Genomic DNA, 14,266 nt, shown 5'->3' with positions numbered 1-14,266 from the left:
ATAAAAATATAAGATAATGTGCCATGTCAAATGTGTATGCAAGATGCTAAAAATGTAATATTTGCATTTGATTTTTGCAATATTTGCTGTGTATTAAATATAAATACAATAGATACTATAATAATATATGTCTGCATTATGATTTTTTTTCCCCTAAGGGGGCTGTGAAATATTTTACTTTTTCTAAAGGGGGCCTTTGCATCCATAAGTTTGGGAAGCACCGTTCTAATGCAATTTTAACTGTATCAATCCACCTACATCTTGGGCTTCATCAGGGTCTTTTTCCTGCCAACCTGGCAGAGAACGCTTGTTTTCCTAATCTTTCCTCGAACATTCTGTTTAAGTAATACATACCACCTGAGATTAGCTTTGCTAATGCATTCCTGGATGCTAACAATGTCAAGTTCTTTCCTAATATCCTCATTTTTAATATGATATTGCCACTGATGCCATCTGTTCATGTCCATAATCTTTCTCAGGACTCTCATATCTGCGGTCTCTAGTCTTTGGTCAAGTGTTTTATTTCTAACCCAGCTCTCAGATCCATAAGTTAAACTTGGTTTGAAAACCGTCTTGCATACAGTTAATTTAGTGCTTTGACTAATTTCTCTTATTCCATATAAATTTATTCAGTTCACTTTCTATCATACCAGCTTTGTTGATTCTGTTGTCTATTTCCATATTTAATTTAACATCTTCACTAAAAATTGTGCCTAGATAGCTGAAACATTTTACTTGTTCTATAGTTTCTCCATTCACAATGCAGTTGATATTTTCAATGTTTCTGCCCATTTTCATTTTCTTTGTCTTGTTATTATTCTCATGTATACTTGCATAATTCTTACTAGCAATACATCATCATTCATCATCATCATACGTATCAAGGATTTAGGCCTAGTATGGCCTGTTCCGGCCTTAGAAGTCATCGTGGAATCTAAGAGGATGTCCTGGTTTTCTTTTTCCTAATGGCTTGTACTTTAAGGCTTGTTTTGGTAATCTTTCTGTTTTCATTCTTTGAACGTGTTCCATCCATTTATGTTTATATTTTTTAATTTTTTCAATTACTGGTTCTTGGTTTAATTCTTTCATAATATCTTCGTTTCTTTTGTGATCAAATAGGGTATACTTTGCAGTTTTTCTCATAAACTTCATTTCTGCTGTTGTTAATCTTTGTTTGTCTTTTTGTTTTATTGTCCAGATTTCGCTTCCATACATTAAGACCGGTAGGGCTAATGTATTGTATACTTTTAGCCTGGTTTGTTTTTGAACTAGGTTTGGTTTAAATATAGAGTTAATTACTCCTGTTATTTTTAAATATTCTGCAATTTTTATGTTTATATCTTTTTCATTTTCATAAGTGATCATACATCCTAGGTAGTTAAATGAATTCACCTGTTCTAAGATCTTGTTATCTAATACTATTTTAGTTCTTGCTGGATCTTTTCCTTTAAAGGCCATAGTTTTTGATTTTTCCATTGATATTATCATACCATAATCTTTGGATATCTCATTTAGATTTAAAATAGCTTTCTGTAAGTTATCTTCAGAATTTGTAATTATTACTTGGTCGTCTGCAAAGAGGAGAGTGTTTAAGTTAACTGTAGGTGAAAGTTTAATTCCTTGATGTAAATTTTTACTCCATTTTATTATTATTTCATTTAAGTAGATATTAAAATATTTGTCTAATATTTATTTAATTTGTCTAATAAGACAAATTAAAATATTTGTCTGTCCACAGTTCTGTGTAGTAATTTAGAAATTCTTCTAATTTCAATTCAGTGTTTAATTTTATGTTTTCTTTGGTATCTGCATTTAGGTGTTTCAAAATCTTATATACATTGGGTCTTATTTTATATAAATAATGTTCTAAATTAGAAACAAATTTATTCCATGATTCTCTATGTCTTTTTCTGACTTCTCTTTTAGCTATGGCTCTTATTCTTTTATATTCTATTTCATCTTCTAATCTTTTACTGCTTAACCGTTTGTGATAGGCTTCTTTTTTCTTTTTGATTATTTCTTTGATTGTATCATCCCAGATCTTCAGTTTTTTTCTTTCATTGAATTTTTTTGGTCTTTCCTAAGCTTTCATTTGCTGCTGCATTTAGTACCGTTTTTATATTAAGCCATTCTATTTCTATTTCTTCATTTTGTTTTATTTTATCTAGATACTGGTTAATTCTTTGTTCATATAGCCATTGTACATTTGTGTCATTCAATAGTCTAGTTTTATAAACAAATGTTTCAATTTTTCTTTCTGTTCTTGTTACTTGTAGCCATTTAGGTGGTAATCTTAATTTTATTTTAACAAGGAAATGGTCACTGCTTATTTCATATCCTCTGTGAACTCTAACATCTAGTGAAAATTTTGATGTCTTTTCATTTAATATGAAGTAATCTAATATCGATTTCCATCCTCTTGCTGCCCAAGTATATTTATGTATGTCTTTATGTTTATAGAAGGAATTCATTATTTTTAGGTTATTATAAACTACAAAGTCAATCAATTTTTTATCATTTCTGTTTAGAGTGTGTTCTCCATGTATTCCTATATTATTATTAATTTTCGTGTTTCCAATTCTTGCATTTAAGTCTCCTGCTAAAATTATGTAATCATTTTTATTTATTTTATTATATATGCTTTGTAGCTGATTATAAAAATCAATATTATCCTGTTCTCTTCCTTCTTCTGGGGCATATAAACCAATTATTGTTAAATAGCCTCTATCTATTTTTATTTTAGCTTCTATTATTCTTTCATTCCATAATTTATAATGTTTTAACTGTTTTGAAAGGGAGTTATGAATCCAAATCATGACTCCTGCTTGTGCTCTTTGGTCTCTGTCGACTCCACTGTATATCACATTAAAATTTTCAGTTCTCATAGTTCCTTTTAATTTCTTTTTTGTTCCAGTGATTACTGCTATTTTAAAATTTCTTTCATTTAATAACTGGTCTAATTCTATTTCTTTATATGCTATTCCTCTTACATTCCAGTTTGCTATGTGTATTATATTTTGTCGTTTCCATTTTCGTTTTCCCTTTTCCATTCCAGGGTCGTTTCCCATAGATTCAATCTGATCATCTTTTTCTGTCAGCTTACAAGTATGGTTCACTAGCAATACAGTAAGGAAATACCTCTGTAATTCTTACATTCTGTTTTATTTCACTTTTTATATATGGGTACTATGAGAGCTCTACTTCAATCATCTGGAATCCATTCCTTCTGAACTATGCAGTGCAGCCAGTGTAAGACTTTTATACCTCCATACTTGAGCATTTCTGGTCAAATATCGTCTACTCCAGCTGCCTTTCCATATTTCAGGCTTTTGATGGCTTTTTTTACTTCAAGTATGGATATGTATTCCTGATTGCATGCCTGGTCAGTGTTTTTTACCACTGTGCCTCACTGATTGTTTCATTTAGCAATTTTCTGAAGAAATTACTCCATACATTGAGGATATCTTTTTCTCCAGTTTTCATGTAACCTTTATCATCTCTAATTCCTTTTACACCACTCTTTCCTCCATTTCTGAGCTTTTTCACCAGCCTCCAGAATATCTTGCCACCCTCCTGATATTTATTTTCTAAGTTCTTATCAAAGTCTTCCCATGACTTTTGTTTAGCTAGTTTTATGTTTAGCTTTCTTACATTTGTCTCTGTATTCTCTAAGCACAAGCTGATTTATTCGCCAGGAACTTTTGATATGCTTTCTTCTTTTCCTTCACTGCCTCTTTAACTTCCTGTGTCCATCATGGAGTTCTAATTTTTCTTCCTTGCAGACAACCTCACCACATGCCTCTCTGGCTGAATCAATCAATGTTTTCTTCAGGGCTTGCCACTGAACATCCAATGTTTGGTTCCTGTTTTCAAACTCTTTCATTTTTTCTTAAACAATGTTTGTGTGTATTTTAGTCTACAGTTCACATCTCAGGAAAACAGAAGTGCATATAGAGTGCATACAGAAGTGCATAAGAAAATAGAGGTGAATATCATTTAAATTGCTATTAAGGCCACAAATGTTTGGTGAAGTAGACACAGTAAATTTTTCCAGTGTATATATGTATGTATGCATGCATGCAAGCATTGTTGTGTCCTGAATAAGCATTAAAAAGGTTTATATTAAAATATTCAGGTCACAACATTAATTCTACTCAGGCAGAGAACATGGAACGTTGGCAATAGAAAAAATAAGTTGTTTGTGAATACAAGTCAAGATAAAGTTTAAGGAATTGTATAAAGTGTTAAAATATAATCTGTATTAAGTGTGGGCCTGATAATAGAAATCCATGTAAGCTGGCAAAATCCATTTGAAAAGCCAGCCTCTTGCACTGAAATAGTAAAGCCTGTGAGTCAGGGTTCAAGGGTCACTTTTACCGTCCTGCATTATGAAAGTATTGGAAAGGGAAACCTAAGCGTCTTCCAGGAATAGGAGGCAGACACACATGCGGAAAAGATAATAGAGGGAGCTAATGAGATTGACGTGGACACATGTGACCGAGTTGGTGTGTATCGCAAATATCGAGATTTACCAAGAGGAGAAAATTAAACAAAAAGGCCTTGCATGAAGATTCGAGATCTTTTTTCTTCCTGGATTCCTGATCTCTCGGAGTGGTCCTGCTTGTCGTAGGAGGGAAGTCCCTGGCCAGTCACAGAAGGCACTTAGTTCGTCCGTCGTAGCGTTCGTATTGGGCCAAGCTATGTTCGTGTTCTAGGATAGCTGTGATGTCGTACGACGGAGGGACTAAATTGAGCTGTCCATTCAAGGCGACGTTACCGTGCCACCTCCCATGTTTCCCTCGGAGATTCTACTCGCACAGATCTACGGAAGATATCCTCCAAAGCGACTACATTTGAAGGCCTTGATGATTAGACAAGGTGGGAACAAGTTTTAAGAATTCAAGGACAGAAATGGTAATGTAGACTTTTGAAATACTAATTCCAGTTGTAAGAAGAGAGTGAATTTCCTGTGTGAACGTTTAAATTGGACTGAACTTAAAGAACTGTAAGAGTGGCCTACAACTAGATACGTGTCCGAGACAGTGTTAAGAATTGTTTGCCCAAGAGGCCGAATAGATACAAGATTATGTTAAACTAAAAGTGTAATTGTGCTGATGTGTTAACTGATAGCCACGTGTATCCGAATGGCTTAATGATAATCTATGAATTTTGCTTTATGATTGTATTTAAGGTTATTAAGATTTAGTATGTGTGATAAGTACAAGTTAGTTAGAGCTTTTGATCTGAGTTGAGTGCAACCATATTATCCTGTTTTGAAATGTATTATAGTGTATCACCTTAAAGCTCATTAAATTGTTTCATTCATGTACTTGCCTGATCTTCCTGTATTATTTGAATTCAAAACTACCGCTCATAAAAATAACAACTAACCAAGTGGGATAAACCCATGAATACTAATGCAATAAGTAAGCCGTGACTGTAAGAAAGAAAAGGACAAGTGGGGGGGGGATAAATTTATGCTTGATCAAATAATCATTAACTCTCTAAAGGAGTCACCCTGAACAAGAATCCTTTCTACCTAGGTATTAGCTGGCGCAGCATAAATATAAATGTGTTAATACTTATAGGGTGAACTTCTTCAGATTGTTTGTTTAGGACATAGAGAGGCCAATAGGACTGCAAAGCACTGAATGAGAGAATATTTGATTGTAGAGTTTAAATTATAAGGGATAAATGTGTATAGGTAAGGTACAGTGTCAGACGAGTTTTGAATTTAAGAAAGATAGAATATTGGATTAGTTAAGAAAGGGTAGATAAAAGGTAAACAACTAATTAAGTAAAAAAATAGCAAACAAGATAAGAAAAGGGCAATAACATAAATGACTGAGTCGAGAGGATAGTAAAGACAAAGGATAAGAAAAACGTCGTAACAGCACACACACACACACACACACAGTCCAGTTAAAATACTATCATCACAGTCCATAATTTAGGCCCTTTCTTGCTGCAAGAACTGCTACTATGCAGCACATAAACTTTAAGACCTTGGAACATTGCAGGAGGTATGTGCTGTCCCATAGAACAGTAAGTGTTTAGTTGAAGATTGCAAACAATAGATCTCTTGGTCTATACAATCCCAGAGATGTTCTATGGGATTCAAATCCACTAGTGATACTAATACTTGGAAATAACCTATCATGTTTGGCAAATCCCACTCAAATGAAGTCAGCAAAGTAGAAAGTAGTATAGTGCATTATAGTGCAAAGTCACATGATGAAGCATACCTGATCAGCTATAATAGACACTTTGTAGCATTTTATATATCATATATGATATCAGGACTCAAAAGATTCACAGAGAAACATCCTCCATATCAATAATGCTGCCATATAAAATTCATATAATATACATTTCAAATATAAATTATCTCAAACTCAACATTGGCAGAATATAGGCACCAGCAACATAAGTATCAAAGGGAAAGTCAAAACTATCTGAAGAATTAGAGAAGTACCAAGTAGACATAAAACAAACTTATTTGTTCCTACTACTAAGGAAGAAATGGAAGATTTTGAGTCATTAGAGAAGGCAGCTGATATAAAAAGAAAGAAAAGGCTGGTCCTTGTTGGAGATCTAAGCAGCAAAGAAGGAAACGAATACCAGACAGAGAAACATTTTAGAAAAATTTAGAGAAAAGAGCAAAGCTAATAATAACAAAAGTACCTGTTGGATCTCCGTTGAGAACATGAAGTAGTCATTACTAATACTGTCTTCCAACATAAAAATGCACAGATTAAAATGGAGAGAGAGAGAGAGAGAAACAAGAGATAAGAAGTCTCACCAATTATGTTGCTGTTGATAGCATTATCTTCATACAGGTTCAAAACAAGAGTATTCAGAGGATTTGAAATAGAAAGTAAGTAATCATTCAGGTTTCAGAAGGATAAAAGTGAATACTATACTGAAAAGAAAAGATGTACAACAGCTTTAAAAAGCATTGAAGTCAATTAAGTCAAACAGCATCTCAAGGCAAACTACAGACTAAAATATACAAGTATTATTTTTTTAAAAAAATGCAAGCATCTGAAAACAAAAACAAATCTTAGAGACTTATGAAGAAAACATTGATTCAGCCAAGGAGGGATGAAGTTGTTTACACAGATAGAAAAATCAGAACTCCATAATAGACTGGAAGACAGAGACGGTAACAGAAAAAAAAATATTCCAAAAGTTCCCAACAAGGTCAGCATGTGCTATGAGAGAATATCAAAAAATAATAAATAAATAAAATTAAGAAAGCAAAGCAATGTGTTAAAGTAGCAAAACAAAACTAATGGGAAATTGTAATAATACAGAAGATATCTTCTGTATTATTACTGATATCTTCTGTAATAATACAGAAGATATTAGTAATATGGCAAAATCTTCTAGAAGTTATTGAAAAAGATTAGAAACAGAGAATGGAATACTATAAAAGAAATCAAATGATAAAAGACATGAAAACAAGATAAAGACATTCACAGAATGGTGGTAAACATATTCCAATGCAATCAGGAGTACATATCAGCACTTTGAATAAAATAGCCATTAAAAATCTAAAATGAGCTGATATAGATGACATTTAAACAGAAATACTCACATATGGAGGTAAAGTTTAATCTCCATATCTGACTGCATAATTAAGGTGCCTAGTCAGGTCTAATTCCAGACAACTGGAGCAGCTATAATGCAAAAATTATGGAGGAATTTCTTGGAGTATTCCAGGTAAAATTTATGCAAGCATACTTAAGAGGAGGCTATGAAAAATTGTGGAAGGGAAACATTCAGAAAAACAAGCTGATTCAAGACAAATAGGGAGTTGTCAGATTTCCAGATTAAGGCAAAAAGATGAGAAATCATGGAAATGTAACAAGGATCTGTATTTAAGTTTTGTAGATCTGAAAAATGCATATGAGTGCAAAACTATTAAAATGCAATTCTATGGTGCATATAGGCCATTATATCAAGCAATGTGGTCTATATAAGATTTAATTATACTTGCTAAGATATTATATTCTTGTTTAATCCTTTCCCCAAGTGTAAGAAAACAAAGTTTGCATGTTAGCTATCTTCATGACCAGGCTACTTGAATATAAAGGCTGTTGACATCACATCAATTGCCTTAATATCCCATAATGCAAAACTTCCTTTCGGATATGTATATTTTTCTTCCAGTTCTGACCCACAATACATAACAAGTGTACTTTGTATTATAGAGAGTGTACTTTGTATTATTGGATACTAAAGCAATTGATGTGAACAGTCTCTATATTTAAGTAGGCCATCTGTGAAGATACTTAATGCACAAACTTTGCTTACACTTGAATAAAGGATTAAACAAGAATATACTTTTTTGGCATGTATAATTTACTTTGTAACCAAGTGAGAAACTTTCTACTGCTATATAAGATTTGTAAGTCAGCAGGCTGGACTGGTTGGCTGAGTGGTTAGCATATCCACTCTCCAATCAACAGGCCGAGGTTTCAAATCCCACTGTGGGCATGAAAGTTTGTTACTGTCTTTAGGTGAGAGATAAATTTCATCACCTAGTGTGAAACCACTGCCCCACATATTGGAGGCCTGAAGTAGCTTGAAAACTTTCCATGTTTGTTTCTAGAACAAGGTTTCTGGACTATGCAAAAATAAGCATAAAATATATAAAACCAATAAAAGAGAAAAAAACCTCTTAGCACACCCATGGTGTGAATGTACTATAAGTTTACATGTAAACCTTGTGTAGGTGGGAGTCGCATTAAAAAAAACATACTACACTATCTCTACTTATTCATAATCTATATGGAACACATTATGAAGTAGCATTAGGCCTGATATTAAACCTGGATGTTAATCTCAGCTCTTTATACAAGTGATGTTATCCTCTTATCCAGTAGAAATCTGTAGGATTTTTTAACTAAATTGAATAACTTCTGTAATAAATTTAGTATGCAAATCAGCAATAAAAAAGTCAGAGACTATGAAAACCAACAGGAACGCCGAAAGCATCAGCTGCATCCTGCATAATAACTTTTCAGCTATTTAGGCACAATTTTTTTTTTTTTTAGCAATAATGGCAAATAGAATATTGAAAGAAAGTACAGCAAAGCTAGTAAGATAAAAAATAATAATAAATTATTATTATTTTTTATTATTATTACTACGGGCTACTCCAGGGAGTCCTTAGACTCATCGAGGGAGGCCCTAAACATCATGTTCACACAACTGTTCAACATTCTCACAGTATCTATCATACCTTGCCATGAACTCGCTCACTGTCATAGCACCCACAACAGACTCTGGCAGCTTATTCCACTCATTTACTACTCTAAAAGTAAAGAACCCAGCTCTAACACCCCTGCTAACCACGCTCTTGCCCAGCTTCCATGGGTGTCCCCTAGTTCTCCCACCACCAGTCCTGATCTCAAAAATATCCTCTGAATTAATCCTATAGAATCCTTTTAGCAATTTGAATGTCTCAATCATATCTCCCCTTTTCCGCCTATCAACTAGTTTCTGCAACCCACAAATCTTCAACCTGTTCTCATATGGTTCATTCCATAGACCTGCTATCATCTTAGTCACTCGCCTCTGGATCCTCTCCACCTCCTCCCCATCAAGATCTGATCTGAATAATTATATGAAATAAGAGAGAAATTAGTCAACAATTAAGAAGCTATATACAAGACAGCGTTAAACTAATTTATGGATCTTAGAGATAGTCTAGAAATCCAAACAGTTCACCGAAGACTGGAACCACAGATATATGAACTGTGAGAAAAATTAAGGTAGTGAACAAAAGGCATTATTTGCAGAATCATGTTAAAAATGAAGATATTAGGAAGGAACTTGACACTGTTAGCATTCAGATGTGTGCTGTTCTCAGGTGGTATGGTCACTTACTCAAAATGGGGAGGAAAGATTAGCAAAGCAGATGTTGATGTCAGATTTAAGAAAAAGACAGAAGACCAAAATATAAGATCTGGCAATACTACACCCTCTGTCCAAAAATAAACTGAACTTTTGATAGAAAATAAAACACAGGCCAATTATAATTATTCAAATCATTTATTTCAATCAATATACTCTCCCTCAGCTTCAATACAGCGTTTGGCACGGTCAATTAATTCGTTAAATGAGTATTTTTATATTGGTTTTTGGGATACTGTTGATATGACACCATCGAAAACGTTCAAGCGGAAGTGACCACTGCCGCTTGAACGGTTTCGATGGTGTCATATCGCTTTCCTTTCATCGGCAAATGAAGTCGGGAGAAGAGAAAGAAGTCACAGGGTGCTAAATCAGGTGAATACAGCGAGTGATCCAACACACAAACTTGGTTTTTGCTCAAAAACTGTCTCACAATGTTTGAACGATGAGATGGTGCATTATCATGCAAAAGTGACCAGCTGCCTACATCATGATATTCATCCTGTACACAACGAATTCTCGCTATCAATTGCTTCAAAACTTCGAGATAAAACTGACTATTGACCGTTTGGCCAGGCGGAATGAATTCTTTGTGGATAATGATCTTGGAATCATAGAAACAAATCAGCATTGTCTTTACTCTTGACTTCTCCAAGCGACTTTTTTCGGATGCCCCTCTTCTGGTGGTCTACACTCAGCACTCTGGCGCTTCGTTTCGGGCTCATACTCAAAACACCACGTTTCGTCATGTAACGATCGTTTCAAGGAAGTTTGAGTCCTTACGAGCGATTTTAATGAGGTCTTTGCAGTGTTCAATTCGATACATTGAATCACGAATTCAATTTACGAAGGCCCAAACTCTTGGTCAAAATGTTGTGCACAGTTGATTTTGGAATCCCCAATTCATCTTCAATCAATCTCACAGATGATTTCAGGTTTTCTTTGATAAAATCACACACTTTTTGGATGTTAACTTCGCTCAGTCCAGTTTTTGTATGGCCTGGCTTTTTGTCGTCCTCAAGCATTTCACGACCACTTTGAAATCACTTAAACCACTTGTAAACTTGAGTATGGGATAAGCATTCATCACCGTATGCTTTTTGAAGAATTTGATGTGTTTCAGTAAAACTTTTACCGAGTTTAACACAAAAGTCAATCGCAGCTCTCTGTTTGAAACTCATTTTCCGACCGTTCATCAAACTCTTGGCACTATAACTCAGCTTCTAATGAAACAAATGTCGTAAACAGTTGACACAACATTAATGAAGATTGCCGCTTTCAACAACAAAAAATATACAACAGGTGGTGCCACTAGTTTCTTCTATTTTCGAAAAGTTCAGTTTCTTTTTGGACAGAGGGTGTAGTTTTGGCAGATAAGACTAATATGTAGGAAAACTATCAATGGGTAGTTGATAGTAAACTTTTGATAATAGCACTATCAGTGTATCCTGTATGCCCTTTGAGGACACAAATGAGCAATTTGAAGATGAGGGACATTTTAAAAAGTAGTTTCCATCATAACAGCACTCCCTCATTCAAGAGATATGTCGGTTGGAAGGTAAAAAAAATTGAAATCTCTATTTTCATACACTACTTCTCAGTACAATCTCCTTTCCTTTTTGTACATTTCTTTACAACATAAAAGTTTTTGAAGCTGTTGGAGATGCAAATGCATTTTCTCATCTGTTTATCATTTTCAAAACGGATATCATGAACACTCTTTCTTTTTTTTTTTTTTACTGAGGATGCTGACTGGAAATTCAGAGAAAAATGGCAGCAGTTAATCAGCTATCACATTTTTCTTTTCATGGTGTTCTAAGCTAATACCATTAATACCTAAGCATTTCTTCTTTAATGTTGTATTCTATCTACTTCTCAAACTGAAGATCACAAACAAATCAAATATAGCAAATAAATTCACTGAATATGAATTTATCCTGACAGTTAATAACAGAAACAGGTGAGCGTTAACTAGACAATATACCAAAATGGCTGATTTCCAGTTAAGACATGATATATTCAATTACCTTCAAAGTACAAAGAATACCTTATTTATATATAAATATATATATATTGGGTTTTATCCTTTATCCAAGTGTTAGCAAACAAAGTTTGTGCCTGAAGTACTTTCAGGACTGGGGCAACTCGTGGTAAACGTGATACAAGTTCTCATCACTTGCTTTAGTATCCCCCATAATGCAAAGCACATCTCCTTGCAGACATGTATGATACTATGCATTAAAGCATTATACATACATAGTTTAATAAAAGATGCACAGTTGGATAAAGGATAAAACCCAATATATAATTAGTTGAATACCTTATTTCTTTGCATTTTCATGTATGTCTCTGACATATCGATGAACTATGGTATATATATGGAGCAACTAAAACTTTGTGAAAATATAAGGTTTAAAAGGTGATATTATGAATCTTAACATGTGATTTTATTCAATTTTTCTTAATTGCTAATTATTTTATTCTCATTAACGCAAAGCTTACTTAGTTCTGAATTAGAAAAAGAACACTTTGCTGCAAAGCCCATTAGAAAAACATTCGGCTTTACAAATGTAAAGAATACTAAAAGAAAACTTATATGTAATGAGAATACCATTCTGCTTTTCTTATATTTGAAATAAATCTTATAAAATAGTTCATCTGCTTGAATTTTAATCAGCATGCTGATAATCTGCAGTTAGAATATATATATATATATATATATATATATATATATACACACACACACACTGCAACCATTTCTAAATTTTCCATCATTATGTATTAATCTAAAGTTTTAAAAAAATACTGTATTACAACTTACCATTCTTTTGCATATCAGTAAGTTCAGGTGTTGTCAACTGATTAGTGCAAAGGTCAGAAATTACAGTATCCCTATTCTCCAACACCTCTTCAGGTATAATGCTTTCACCTGGTTTTTGGCTAACATCTACATTACTGTCTGATAAATTATCTTGGCCTTTTTTCTTGTTTTTTTTCTTTTTTGACTTTCCCTTGATTTCATCTTCCAGATGAGAAACTATTCCTGTAGCTGCTTCAATATCTTGAACTTCTTCGCTAATCAACTCTTCTTTTGGTTCTTGTATATTAATTACAATACTGGGAACATCACATTCTAAATGCCTTTCATCTGAAGCAACACTATCAACCAGCTCAGGTTCAGCATCATCCTTTTTGTTTTTTTCCTTTGGGGTTCTTTGATTCTTAGCAACCACCTAGAATGATTTTAACAGTTTTTTAGTTATATACTTCTAATTCAATAAAAGGATACTTCTGAATTTTAAAAAAGCAGTGCTTCCCAATGACTTCCCTAATCTGTAAACCAAAACACCAGTTGGGGCAAAATTTTTACCAGTCTGCAAAATTTTTTTTTTTTTAATGAGCATTTCACCTGCAAACCCATTGTACATTTAGTACTATGAATGGACTAAGAGATTAATAGTTAATCCAGTTTTCCTATATCAAGCCAAACTGAAAATTTTCAACTGCCTATCCCAAGCCTTTGAATCAAGCAGGTGGTAGTCACTGGACAATGAAATTCACCTACCATCTAAAAATATTCAAACATTCGTGCCCATGGTGAGATTCAAACCCGCACTTGTTGGTTAGAACAGTTACACTATTCATTTGACCAACTCATAGCAAATGTGAATTACACTTTATTCAGTGTTTTATTTAGTATTCATTGGTAAAGTGGTGCTCTTGAAGTCCTTGATAAAAGAATATTGATATTTTTCAGCAATAAATATCCTTAACATGTGAAAATGGAAAAACAATTTTCTGGTAATCCTTTTCACCAAAACTGAGTTTCTCTTACTTTGGTGTATATCACCTTTGGTAAAAAAGCATTAGCAGAAAAAAAAACTGATTTTTTTTTTTTTTTTGCATTCTCAGATATTAAGGATATTTATTGTTAATAAAATACCAATATCCATTTGGAAATCTGAATTTGATGTTTTACATATTCTCACTGAGCTTGCAAAATACATTAAATCAAATATATAAATTACATTTATATATTAAGTTTAATGACTAATTTAGCTGTCTGCAGCAGTGATTTTAAACATTTTGTGACCAGAATATAGTTTTGGTGGAAAACACTGCTTACTGTGCAAATACCAACTCATTTTAAATGAGAATTCAATTCCTTTCTTTGTGAAAATAGCAATTAATAGTAAAAAGAGAAATGCTTTAAATAAAATACTAAAATATTCTTTTTGCCGATAATTTTCAAAAATTTGATTACACACATTACCACATATTTAGAAGCTCTTGTATTAAAGAGAAAGTCATTATTCTGTTATGGAATGTTTGTATAGTTGAG

General features: G+C 33.3%; 1 protein-coding gene across 2 annotated transcripts in view; it reads right to left on the bottom strand.

The window, feature by feature from the left end:
• Positions 1–14,266, bottom strand: part of LOC150095200 (uncharacterized) — a 113,543-nt gene that overhangs the window by 34,918 nt on the left and 64,359 nt on the right. For both annotated transcript variants that reach the window (XM_090410489.1, XM_090410490.1), the window contains exon 6: positions 12,746–13,157. In XM_090410489.1, coding sequence (XP_090266615.1) covers positions 12,746–13,157 — 412 coding nt within the window. The remainder of the gene's footprint in view (positions 1–12,745; positions 13,158–14,266) is intronic.

The sequence above is a fragment of the Typopeltis vanoorti genome, chromosome 20 (assembly GCF_054136105.1).
Source record: "Typopeltis vanoorti isolate ZY-2024b chromosome 20, IOZ_Tvanoo_1.0, whole genome shotgun sequence".
Lineage (NCBI taxonomy): Eukaryota > Metazoa > Arthropoda > Arachnida > Uropygi > Thelyphonidae > Typopeltis > Typopeltis vanoorti.
The sequence above is the reverse complement of the archived record's forward strand: the minus strand, read 5'-3'. Positions and strand labels throughout refer to the sequence as shown.